General features: G+C 40.7%; 1 protein-coding gene across 1 annotated transcript; it reads left to right on the top strand.

Annotated features, from left to right (window-relative positions):
• Positions 1 to 8,227: 8,227 nt before the first annotated feature.
• Positions 8,228 to 11,269, top strand: LOC114561231 (C2 calcium-dependent domain-containing protein 4C). Its single transcript, XM_028587106.1, has 2 exons — positions 8,228 to 8,321; positions 9,241 to 11,269. The coding sequence occupies exon 2, from the start codon at positions 9,297 to 9,299 to the stop codon at positions 10,539 to 10,541; it is 1,245 nt and encodes a 414-aa protein (XP_028442907.1). The 5' UTR covers positions 8,228 to 8,321; positions 9,241 to 9,296; the 3' UTR covers positions 10,542 to 11,269.
• Positions 11,270 to 13,131: the final 1,862 nt, after the last annotated feature.

Here is a 13,131-nt window from a genome sequence, read left to right as displayed (position 1 = left end):
ATAGGAAGTAGACTTTAATTTAACAAACTTAAAAATTGCTGTTGACACTAAGGGTACAATCCTCCTGTCTGACATATTTCCCGTCTTGTCTGTGCAGCTTTACTGGAGACAGAAATTTGTTTTTTGTTATCTCTTGCAGATAGTTGTTTTTGGTAGATCCAACTTATTGGGCAATGCAGATATTTTCAAGAAAGTAATAAAGGTTCCTGCCACTGTGTCTTTTCTTTCAGGTGCCTTTTAGAAATGAATGTGATCCTGCAAGAAAACTGAGGTAAGACTGTTCTTGCCTAAATAACTACACCAGAGTGCAATAACTTTTTCTTAGTGGAGACAAATGAGGTCATATCAACTGCTCTGGTGTATGTTTTTCCTCAGGTCTCCTTTATTTTAGTGAGAATTACAGCTCTCTGTTTGGTGTGTATGATTGATTTTGTGACAGCTTTATGCCCCCAGGGGGCAGCAACAGCTTGTTTCTTGTAGTTTCTTGTTACATTTCAGCTGTTTGTGGTCTGTAAGAAGCCTGAGGTAAATGATAGATTTCAAAACAGTCTCTCATGTGAGTGTAATTTTATAGTTATTATTTTTTTTCTCCAATAACAGTCTATTAAAATGTGTGTTTCTCTTCTTTTCTCAGCTCAAACGTCTGGGATTCTGCAATCAACACCAAAATCAAAGTTGAAGCCCACAATGTTTCCCTGCCTTGGTTCTCCCATAGGGGGCGCTGCTATCCCCTTCAATATACAGACATTAAGAGAGTAATATGGGCCATATATTCCACCCTCTCATATGAAAGTGCCACAGTATCCTCTGGTTCTTTTCCACTTTTCTCATCATTCACTGCGACTTTGTAGATAGACTGCCAGTATAACTAACATGTTGTGCTCTCATATGCTGCTCCTGCGCATGAGTTATAAGGTTTATCATCTCCACGCTCTCATTTCCTTGTGTGGGCCCACCTTTGTAATCTGGAATATGAATATATCTGTCGATTGCCACAAAAGAAGTTTCACCTGACAAAACATGCTGATCAATTTACTTAATGCTGGTGTTTCAGCCAAGCTGTGTGTGTGTGTGTGTGTGTGTGTGTGTGTGTGTGTGTGTGTGTGTGTGTGTGTGTGTGTGTGTGTGTGTGTGTGTGTGTGTGTGTGTGTGATCTTTCCATGTATTATTTTTGCATCCTATCGACTCTGCCTTGAGCTCCCAGGTCATCCCATCTGTCTCCCCACAGAGCTATACCGAGTCCATCACATTTGTTTCCTGCGGCGACAGGTCTGACATTTTGCCCTGCGTTTGTTCAATCTCTTCAATCTCTCTCTCTCTCTCTCTCTCTCTCTTTCATTCAGTGAAAAGGAATAGGCTACTCTAGTTTAAACTGCAGGGAATAAACTTGGATCAGAGCCAGATGTTACAACCCGCTGCCCTCTCTCACACTGTGACCTTGTCCCCTCCCGCACCCCCATCTCCAGCTGGCGGTTTGGCAGCAGATCTCCGTGCTTCAGCCGAGTCAGAAGCCCTCGGTGACCTGCGGAGAGGGCCGAGGAAAGAGCGAACTGGGTTAACTGTAACAGAGCGGAGAACGGAGGAATCGTGAGATGAGAGAGGATGAGAACAGAGGAGGAGAGAGGGGGGTTGATCCATGTGTCAGGATGTGAGATGTCTCCAAAGCAACAGAAGTTGTGTTGGAAGTGGATTGGCAGGAAGGAGAAGGACGGATGGCAACAGCACGCCATAGGAGAGAGTGGGGTAAAAATGGACCCTATGACGCCTCAACATAATGACTGGCCACGTGTGTGTGTGTGTGTGTGTGTGTGTGTGTGTGTGTGTGTGTGTGTGTGTGTGTGTGTGCGTGCGCGCGCGTGCGTGCGTGCGTGCGTGCGTGCGCGTGTTAAGAGTCATTGCGCACATGCACACACGAAAAAACCTGGAGGGGCCCCAGACCTCCTGCAGAGCTCAGTCTGACAGCCTCGTTTCTGCATACCGGCCGCAACTCGTAGACTTCTTGTCCTTCCAGGAAGCCAATCAGGAAAATTCACAGGCAACCCAGCAGTAGGCCTACCGTATATAATGTAGTTAAATTAGCTCCACGTTTACAAGATGCAACATTAAAAAATCAGAGGTGTCAAAAGTATTCACATTCATTACTCAGGTAGAAGTAGATAGGCCTACTAGGGTTTAAAAAGACTTCTGTAGAAGTTGAAGTATCAACTCAAGCTTTTAACTCAAGTAAAAGTGTAAAAGTACTGGTTTCAAAACGACTTAAAGTAGAAAAGTAAAAGTAATTTAAGGGGAAAAAAAATAATATCAATATGGTTTTTCAAATTAGAGGGCGAGTTGAACGATGACAAGCTGGAATGAAAACAAGCCGAACTGAAATAAGAGTAACAAGGCTATTTTTAAAGTGTAAGAAATAGAAAGTACAGATCATTGCATTAAAATGTAAGGAGTAGAAGTAAAACGTCTGCTGTAAAATAATTACTCCAGTAAAGTATAGATACCCAAAACTTCTAATTAACCTCTGTTAAATATGTACATATGAATGCATCAATAATTATAATCTAATTCTGAAATAATGTATGTTGTAATGTAATGAAGCTACTTTTACTTTTGGTACTTTAAGTATATATTTGATGCTAATACTTTGGTACATTACTTAAGTAAAAGTTTGAATGCAGGACTTGTACTTAGTTACTTAACATAGTCTTTTTACACTATGGTATTGCTACTTTTACTTAAAGTGCTCATATTATGCTTATTTCCAGGTTCATAATTGTATTTAGAAGTTATATCAGAATAAGTTTACGTGGTTTCATTTTCCAGAAACACCATATCTTTGTTGTACATTGCTGCAGCTCCTCTTTTCACCCTGTGTGTTGAGCTCTCTGTTTTAGCTACAAGTGATCACACTTTTGTTCAATCATTGTTGGGAGTCGCACATGCGCAGTACCTAAAGGACAACTACCCCGTCAGTTGCAGAGTATGAGGGAGTGCCATGCTAGCAGCTAGGTGAGCATTATAACGCGTGTTACAAAGTGACGCACATTTGTCTCTGAAGTAAAGGCTGGAATAGGAATAGAGCTGTTTGGAGCAGTTCGTGAACAGTGTTTTCTGTTGGAGATGTTAAGTCCCTTTGGGGTGGACTTTGGGCTTTTTCACTTTGTAAACCTATAAAATGCGCAAAAAAAGATATATAACACAATAAAGGAAAGGGAAAAAGCCAAAAAGCATAATATGAGCACTTTAAGTATAAGATCTGAGTACTTCTTCCATCACTGGTGGTTACACCTGTCTATCCACACTGAGAGAGCAAGTATGTTTAGCCACACTTAAACACGTCTGTATTATCCACTGAGGAACTGCACTTCTGTACTTTTGGGTGTGTAATAGCCTCAGTGTTCTTCACATTGTGAGGCTGACAGAGATGTAGGGTCCGGCCCCCCTTAGTGAGCGCAGAACAGACGCGTTGACCTTATCTCGCGCTGTCCTTGCCTCAGATGCTGAAGATTCAGACGCTTGTGTACCGATCTCATTATTTCGTAAAGGAAGCTGTTAACAGTGTGAACACGGAGTTCTATGACATTCAAATGTTCCTCAGCAGAAATTGTTTCCATTTTAATAAACTCACCTATGTTTTGTGTACTTCTGTTGAATTTAAAAAGTAGTATTTCTTTCTTTTTCAACAATTAAAGGGCTGTATCCTGTAAAAACACGTCAGGTTCTGAGGTCAACTGTAGGGTTGAAACATTGATTCATTTATTAGTCAATAGAATGAATATTCATCACCATCTGTTTTGATATTCGATTAAGATGTTTATCAAACATTCCCGTTTTTTACATATAAGTATATATATTTACACATATACGTATATATTTACACATATATGTATATATGTGTGTGTGTATATATATATATATATATATATATATATATATATATATATATATATATATATATATATATATATACAGTGGTGTGAAAAAGTGTTTGCCCCCTTCCTGATTTCTTATTTTATTATTATTTTTTTGTTTGTCACACCTAAATGTTTCAGATCATCAAACAAATTTAAATGTAAGACAAAGATAACACAAATAAACACAAAATGCAGTTATTAAATTAAGGTTGTTATTATTAAGGGAAAAAAAATCCCAACCTACATGGCCCTGTGTGAAAAAGTGTTTGCCCCCCTGTTAAAACATAACTTCCCAGGATTACCAAAATTACCCCAAGAGCGCAGCGACGACTCATCCAAGAGGTTACAAAAGACCTCACAACAACATCCCTACTGCAGGCCTCACTTGCCTCAATTAAGGTCAGTGTTCATGACTCCACCATTAGAAAGAGACTGGGCAAAAATGGCCTGCATGGCAGAGTTCCAAGACGAAAACCACTGCTGAGCAAAAAGAACATTAAGGCTCGTCTCATTTTTGCCAGAAAACATCTTGATGAGACCCAAGACTTTTGGGAAAATACTCTGTGGACTGACAAGACAAAAGTTGAACTTTTTGGAAGGTGTGTGTCCCATTATCATCATCTGGCGTAAAAGTAACACTGCATTTCAGAAAAAGAACATCATCAAACAGTAAAATATGGTGGTGGTAGTGTGATTGTCTGGGGCTTTTTTGTTGCTTCAGGACCTGGAAAACTTGCTGTGATAAATGGAACCATGAATTCTGCTGTCTACCAAAAAATTCTGAAGGAGAATGTCCCGCCATCTGTTCGTGACCTCAAGCTGAAGCGAACTTGGGATCTGCAGCAGGACAATGATCCAAAACACACCAGCAAGTCCACCTCTGAATGGCTGAAGAAAGATGAAGACGAAGACTTTGGAGTGGCCTAAAAAGGCAGTTCATGCTCGAAAACCCTCCAATGTGGCTGAATTACAACAATTCTGCAAAGATGAGTGGGCCAAAATTCCCCCACAGCGCCGTAAAAGACTCATTGCAAGTTACTGCAAACGCTTGATTGCAGTTGTTGCTGCTAAGGGTGGCCCAACCAGTTATTAGGTTTAGGGGGCAATCACTTTTTCACACAGGGCCATGTAGGTTTGGATTTTGTTTTTCCCCTTAATAATAAAAACCTTCATTTAAAAACTGCATTTTGTGTTGACTTGTGTTAACTTTGACTAACACTTAAATTTGTTTGATGATCTGAAACATTTAAGTGTGACAAACATGCAAAAAAAAAAACAAATCAGGAAGGGGGCAAACACTTTCTCACACCACTGTATATATATACAGTACAGGCCAAAAGTTTGGACACACCTTCTCATTCAAATGCGTTTCCTTTTTATTTTCATGACTATTTACATTGTAGATTCTCACTGAAGGCATCAAAACTATGAATGAACACATATGGAATTATGTACTTAACAAAAAAGTGTGAAATAACTGAAAACATGTCTTATATTTTAGATTCTTCAAAGTAGCCACCCTTTGCTTTTTTATTAATAAGGGAAAAAATTCCACTAATTAACCCTGACAAAGCACACCTGTGAAGTGAAAACCATTTCAGGTGACTACCTCATGAAGCTCATTGAGAGAACACCAAGGGTTTGCAGAGTTATCAAAAAAAGCAAAGGGTGGCTACTTTGAAAAATTTAAAATATAAGCCATGTTTTCAGTTATTTCACACTTTTTTGTTAAGTACATAATTCCATATGTGTTCATTCATAGTTTTGATGCCTTCAGTGAGAATCTGCAATGTAAATAGTCATGAAAATAAACAAACACATTGAGAAGGTGTGTCCAAACTTTTGGCCTGTACTGTATATATAGATAAGAAATATATATATATATATATATATATATATATATATATATATATATATATATATATATATATATATAGTTTGTTGTAGACAGGGAGACAATTTGAAAGCTCTAATGCAGAGAATGTACACTAAACTGACATGTCTATAGGGTGCTGAATGAGCCCTGCCTTCAGATGACAGACAGCAGTGGGTGAGGGTTCAAATGTGCCTCTGCAATCTATATGGTAATTGGCTCTTTTCAGAGGTTGATGACGTAAGATAAAAAACTCTGAGGAGACCTCAAAAGGCCAAATGTGTAATTATCTCCACTGCTTTACATGCTGAGTCTGTGTCCATGTTGCTGTAAGTTGAACCTTAAAGTCTGGGTTTACTTTCATTACCTCGTGAAGAATGTGATGCCACAGGTTTATCCTGCTCTCTGGATCAGGATTTGTGTGTGTGACTGTGTGTGTGTGCATATTTTTACTAATGCATGTGTAAACAGACATGGTTTGCATGTGGGTTGGTAACTGTTAAATCCATGTGAACTTTTGTTGTCTTTAAATGTCAAGATAAATGTTGTACAAATGTAACTGTTGCATATGTATTATGTGTCTGAGAGCAGGTATCCGTACATGTGGTCGGAGATGATCTTTCTGTGAGTGAGTTAACCCGACTTAAAGTCCCTGAAAACATATTTTCTTCTACACATCTTCTTAGATGTAGTCCTGCATTAACATGTTCTTTGCCAGCTAAAAAACAGTTTTGTTTTTTTCTCAGGATATTTGGGCATTTATTCTGGCTTTTCTAACTGGTTTGCAGTGGGCGAGGCTCCGTTGAAAAAATGATTATTTCACGTTTCTGTGCCACACCCCATGCAATATGGCCACATCAGAAACAAAAGAACACAGATATATCCTAAAGTTACAAGAACAAAAGTAGTGCATCAACCAAGTGTAATAAATTAGGGGAAATACGACAAATTAATTTCTTCATTTAGGCCAAAAGGCCCCACTGTGTTTGGACTGATAAAGGAACTGAAGGCTGACATTATTGCCATGACATTTGGAACAAATATGAATGTCCCCCTCTGGATGAATTTCAATAACTTTGATGATCCTCTGACTTTTCATTGCGGTGCCATCAGGTCCATTTTTGATTTGTCCAATACTTTGCTTTATAACCAAATATCTACACAACTTTTGACATTAGCCACAGCTGTACTTTGTGTTTTGTGATTAATACAGTTTCCTAACTTTACTTTGTTGCTTATGGAGTCAAGAACATAATGTAATAGAGAAATACCTCAGATTTGATACTACATTTTCCTGGGCTATAAAAAAGGCTGAAATTAATCTTAATCTTCCATCTGAGTGAGGCAGAGACAGGCAGAGCTGACACCTCTTCCAGGCTTATTCACATGAACTGTTTTATCAGCGGTTTGTCATGCTTTTGCCACTGTCCTTGCTGTCACCGGATATTCACTCTCACAGCGGAAATCTGTCCATTTCTAAATCCCTTCCTGTCAAGCCAATGCAGCGCTGTTATTGATTCTATGCACCTGAACTTTGATAAAACAGCAGCCTGTCCCTCTCAGGCCGCAGGTTACTTGACTTAAAACCAAGCAATCTGGAAAAATAAAGGTCTTTTTGTCCTGTACATCAATAAAGTCAGCGGGGCCTTTCCTATTTTAGACTGACAAATGTATTTGTTGCCATAGCCAAGTTTCCAGGGAAACCGATCAGTCGGTTGAAACCCAAAGACAGACAGACGAAAAGAGAGAAGAAGCTAAATTGAATTAAACCACACAGGTGCATGTGCTCTACGGAGCATTGTCTGCTCAGCTGCGTGTGCTTTTCCAGGTCAAACTGTCTTATTATAGCCGACATAATGATTTCCTGACACACAGAAGCTCTGTGCTGCCGGGGCCATAGTGGTGGTGGTGGTGGTGGTGGTGGTGGGGGGGGAAATAAAATCCTTCCTCTTTTGATGAGGCTTGAGCTGAAAAAACAAAGTGTCACGTCTCTTCTTCACTTTAATGCTGTTCATGTCTTTGGGAGAAAGCTTGATTTTAAAGGGAGAGTGTCATGTTAGGCTGAATGATTGAGACGCAACAGAGTGAAATCTATCAAAAGAATTCTTTTTTTTAATCCTGGGGGAAAGAAAACAAGATGAGTAAAGCAGAGTGGCAGTGATCTCCTTATTATATTATATCGTTATTATATTAAGTAGAGTTGCTGCACAAATATTCCCATAAAACATCATGATATGGAGCAGTGGCTGTCCTGGTGAAAACTGTTAAACCCACCTGAAAGATTCATCTGCCTCTGATAAGTATCCAGTGTTTTTTCCAGTGTGTTTGGCTGGGAAACACGGAAGCGCACAGTTTGATCTTATTGGTCAGCTGCAGCCCTGTGCCGTTTATAAAACGCACAGAGGACAACAGGAGCTCCGGAGTTGAGACCGTGAGGGCGCAGAGCAGCGCCGCGGAGCGCACAGGCTTACCCGGGGAGAAGACACTTGTTACTGACGGAGCAAGTGGACAAAGACGTGTGTGTCTCTTTCTGTAGTGCGGTGAGTACATTATTTATACTTTTCTGCAGACAGGAGCAGTGGGTTACCCCCAGACTACACGAAGACAATGGATTTGAGAGGTTTTGGAAAACGGACTGGTGCGCAAATGGAGGAAGCATCGCACCTGTTGAATTGCATATCCGCTTGTAACTTTTATTGAATATTTTTCTTCACATTTTGTACGTTTAACTATTTAGTTACTATACTATCTCGTTTTTAGTTTTAGCTAATTGAATTAACTAATCCTAGAAACACTATTATTATTAAAATCGACTATACATTTTTTTTCTCTCTTCCTTTTCTCCACCTGCCTATATGTTTAAAGTAAAAGCCAGAATTTTTTGTTTGTTTAAAGAATAAAATGCAAACGATAAGGGGGGAAAAATATTTAATGTCAATACAACGCTGATAAATGATAAAATAAAGAATGCAACTTTAAATTTGGTGCTTTAAAATGATACAAAAAAATAGTACCCTTTGTTGTCAATCTATTCCTAGACTGACACTGTATTTACACCACCAATCAATGAAGCCTCTCTGCTGTCTAGCACAATTATTCTTTGTAAATACTGTATATTATATATTTGTCTGTTCAAAGACTACACATTGCTGCCTGTTGATACTACCTGTTGGCTGTTAGTTCCCTTCCCTAAAATGCATTAAGTCAAGGAAATGAACTGCAGTTCAAGAGAGAGTTTTTTCTCAAATAACTACAGCATCTGTAGTCAGTAGCTCCAAAAGTTTAGTATGCTGTAATACAATATTTCCTTTTTTAAAATTAGTATTAATCGTTTAGATGCTTAAGGCTTTATCTACAGCATCAGAGCGACACCACCAGGTGTTATTTTTATCTCTCTGCTCCCTGTAGAGTAACCATCCTCTGATCATTTACCCCCCCCCCGTGTGTTATTAATTGCAGACAAACCTGACTGCACCTACTCCACACGCCCACACATCCCACTGTCTTGTGGGACCATGTGGGTTCTTGATAAGATCCGTGGGTCGGTGGAGACCGGTGCGCTGCGTCAGGGGGAGAACGGAGACAAGAAAGGTGTCGCCTACAGCAACGTTCTCACCCCCGACAAGATCCCAGACTTTTTCATTCCTCCAAAGCTGGTCAGTGGCCCCCCAGAACCTGACATTCACAACGTAAAGACCAAAGAAGGACTCCAACCCTCAACTTCAGAGCAAATTATCGGCAGTGGGAAGAAGATCAGCAGCCCAAGAAGTCCACGCCTGGTATCCAAGATTGCAGGAGACACCAAAAACTTGCTGAGAGCAGCAAACCGGCACATTATACAGATAGAGAGTGCCGATGATGTTGGAGACACCAATGCAGACCCTGGGTCGCAGACGGCAATGTCCCTGCCCTATGTACCCAAGACTCAAACACCTTATGGCTTTGCAACCCTGAAGGAAAGCCCCCACACTCGCCGTAAAGAGTCACTTTTCCACTGCGATCATACCAGTCCTATCACCTCCCCAAACCCCCAGAGGAAGACCCAGGGGAGAAGCAGCGAAGGGGGAAACCACCTGAACCCAGGTGACTTCAACACTTCTCACATGAATCCGTATCGGTACTTCAGCGGAGGGGAAAGTGACACCTGCTCCTCAGCTGAGTCCTCTCCCTTCAGCTCTCCCCTGCTCTCCCGCTCTGCCTCCCTGCTCAAGATCTTCACCCACGAGACGCAGGCCAAAGTCGGGAAGGTCAAGAGGACGTTCGCTCGCCACAGCTCCCTCTCCACCGACGAGTGCAGCTCTGCCGAGCCCAGCCCCAACATCCAGCGACGGCTCCACGTCCCCTCGTTGCACGGTGCCGGAGCGTCAGACCACGGGCTCCATCGGGAGCACACCATCAACCTGCACAAAGGCGGGACGGTGAGGATCAGCGCCAATTACGACTCCAGCACCTCCCGTCTGCTCATCCGGGTCCTGGTGGCGGAGAGTCTCTACGACAATCACTTTGACATCAAGAGCATCAACTGCTGCGTGTCCGTCTACCTGAACCCGGGCAAGCTGCAGAAGCAAAGGAGCAACATCATCAAGAACAGCCGCAACCCGGTCTTTAACGAAGACTTCTTCTTTGACTCGATAAGCTTGGTTCAGGTGAAGAACCTGTTAGTGAAGTTCAAGGTGATCAACAAAGGCACCAGCCTCAAGAGGGACACCCTGCTGGGAGAGCGAGAGGTGCCTCTACCCAAGCTGCTCTCAGGGGTTTAAAGCCACAGGACCCGGAGGTCAAAGGAGGCAAAAAACAAGGAATGATGCGTAAATTAGATGCTTGCACTGGTTTCTATTCAAACTGCTCTTTTTATTCCAACAGATGAAAACATTGAACATTACAATGAAGGTGGAGGTAGTGGAATATTTTCCTAGAAGGAAAGTGAGTCTTTTTTTTTTTTTTTTCTTTGAGATCTAAAAATGTCAAAAAATGAACATATTGATGTAGCATACGTGAACGGATGAAGGATTCATGGTGGTAAAGGCTTGCCTCGTTCCTTTTCCCAATAATGAAAGCTCATTAAACCAAGCCGGGCGCGACAGCAACAGATGAACTTGACAGATGAAAGGTTTTTTTTCTGGACAGCCAACTTTCTCAGCCCGGTCAGGTTCAAAGGTTTGACGACACCTGTGCATCAGCCTGTCTCGGTATCCTTGCCTGGACTGTGTTCACCATGTGTGGCATTGTTTTATTATTGTAATGTGGCATAAATCCACAGCAGCACAGGATGTGATTCGACATTACCTACACCGTGTGTTCCGCACAAAGATGCTTTTGTAAATCAGTGCTTTGAAGTGGCAATACATTCTAATGTGCAAATGACCCTTTGATCCCAGTTGCCATGGCCCACTCCTACAGGGGAGGGCGAGGGACAAACAGAGCAGCCACAATAGCCACATTTACATGCACATCAAAAATGCAAAGTCTTATGAATGCCATTATCCGATTATGTCAGTCTAATTATATTCTTAATAACAGAAAGTAGAACTGCAGTAACATATCTGCTGCCAAAATCTCTACGTTTTGTCTGTAATTTAGTACAATTGAACGTTAAAGTAAAAGGTGTCCTGTGGAAGTTTCTAGTAAACAAAAAAAAAAAAATAATAATTTAATATGTACTTAATTGCTGTTTGGTTAAAATCTCTTGAGCCTTTTGAAGGACGTGTGGACGTTCCAGCTGCAGTGTGTCAGGCATGCCCCCATCCAGTGTGGGCACCTTGATTAAATTCTGTGCAACTAGGCAACAAGCTCTCGCCACATCTTCGCTCTGCATTCAGACCGGTTGGCGATACCTCTGTGTTATTCTGCACAGATTCTCAATTCCAAGAACAACCAAGACAATTGTTTTTAGTCGGTCACACAGCTTCAGTCAAACATGTCAAATCTGTCTTACTAACATTTGTTTTGATGATGCACCTAAAGAATAGCATTTAACAGATTTCACTGCTTTTTGGTTCATTTTGATAGCAGTGGTACAAGAAACAAGGTGATTAAAAGTCATACTTTTACTGTGTAATCAAATTAAAAAACGCATCCATCATGTTAACAGAATTTAATAGTCCTCAATTTATGCAACTAGGCTGCTGCCTTAGTCACAGTATTGGCAGTGGACAAATACATGCATGTACATTTCTTGAATGTCTCATATAAGAACAACAGAGCACTGGTGTGATCCAGATGCATGGCATGACTATGTCACTGAGTTACTGGTGTTTGCATGACATGCTCAAAGTTTTATGAAACCCTAAAGCCTTACTGTGTGTGTGTGTGTGTGTGTGTGTGTGTGTGTGTGTGTGTGTGTGTGTGTGTGAGAGAAAAAGAGATAGAGAGAGAGAGAGAGAGAGAAAGTGTGTGTTTTGATTAGCATGACATTTTGTCCAAAGTATTTGATTTTCTATGTAAGACATGTAGTATTTTGTTAAATGCTTTTGAATGGGTTGAAACGTGTGTTGAATTTGTACTGTAACTACTACATGTTTACTAGTTTCTACAATTGTCAGCAAAATGCCAATTATGCACCAACGAGTGAGCAGTGCTGATGAGAGGCATTTAATTATGTCTGTTTTAACTTAATGAAGCCCAGGGGGAAGAGGTGGAAATGTCAAAAACGAAATAAGGAAAACAATATTGTATTTTGACATGAACAGCAGCTCTTGCCTCGGAGGAGAGCGACTACAGACATAAAAGAAGTTCGAGACATCAGAGTGATGCTAATTACTGAGGTGTCTTACACACTGCCCCACTTTACTTCTGAGAGGATTACTATCACCTGGTGTTTGTAGCTCACTTGTAGCACTGTTCTTGATGTGCTCTATATCTGTTATATACAGTGATACTGCTGGTTGGCTTTGTTATGGTGTGAAAGTCAGTAAACTGTTGTAACCCCTGTTGCAAACATACAGTGCCTGCTCGTAGAGTTATTGTATTTTCTACTCAAGCTTCCTAAATTGTACTGATCCCTGTTGTTACCAAACCCTTTCTGAGGTTTCTTTAAGCATGATTAACATACTTCAGTAGTGTCAGTAATGACTTTCAGTGGATTCATATTGTGCAGTGGTGGGTCGCCTTGTGCTCTGATTCTAGATGAGGATTTCCTGCCGACACAAATGTTTAAAATAAGACATCTGAAATATAGGCGACGTGTTCTGCAAACGGTGTCCTATTTTTTTGAATAACTAATTGCTTTGACTGTTTTCATGTGGCTTATCATTTAATAGAAATGCAGGAAGAAAAAAAAACAATAAAAAAAAATATACCACTTCAGGCCAGGACTTTTCATATTCTATTTCATATTAGGACAGATTCATA

This window comes from Perca flavescens, chromosome 9, assembly GCF_004354835.1.
Source record: "Perca flavescens isolate YP-PL-M2 chromosome 9, PFLA_1.0, whole genome shotgun sequence".
Taxonomy (NCBI): domain Eukaryota; kingdom Metazoa; phylum Chordata; class Actinopteri; order Perciformes; family Percidae; genus Perca; species Perca flavescens.
The sequence above is the reverse complement of the archived record's forward strand: the minus strand, read 5'-3'. Positions and strand labels throughout refer to the sequence as shown.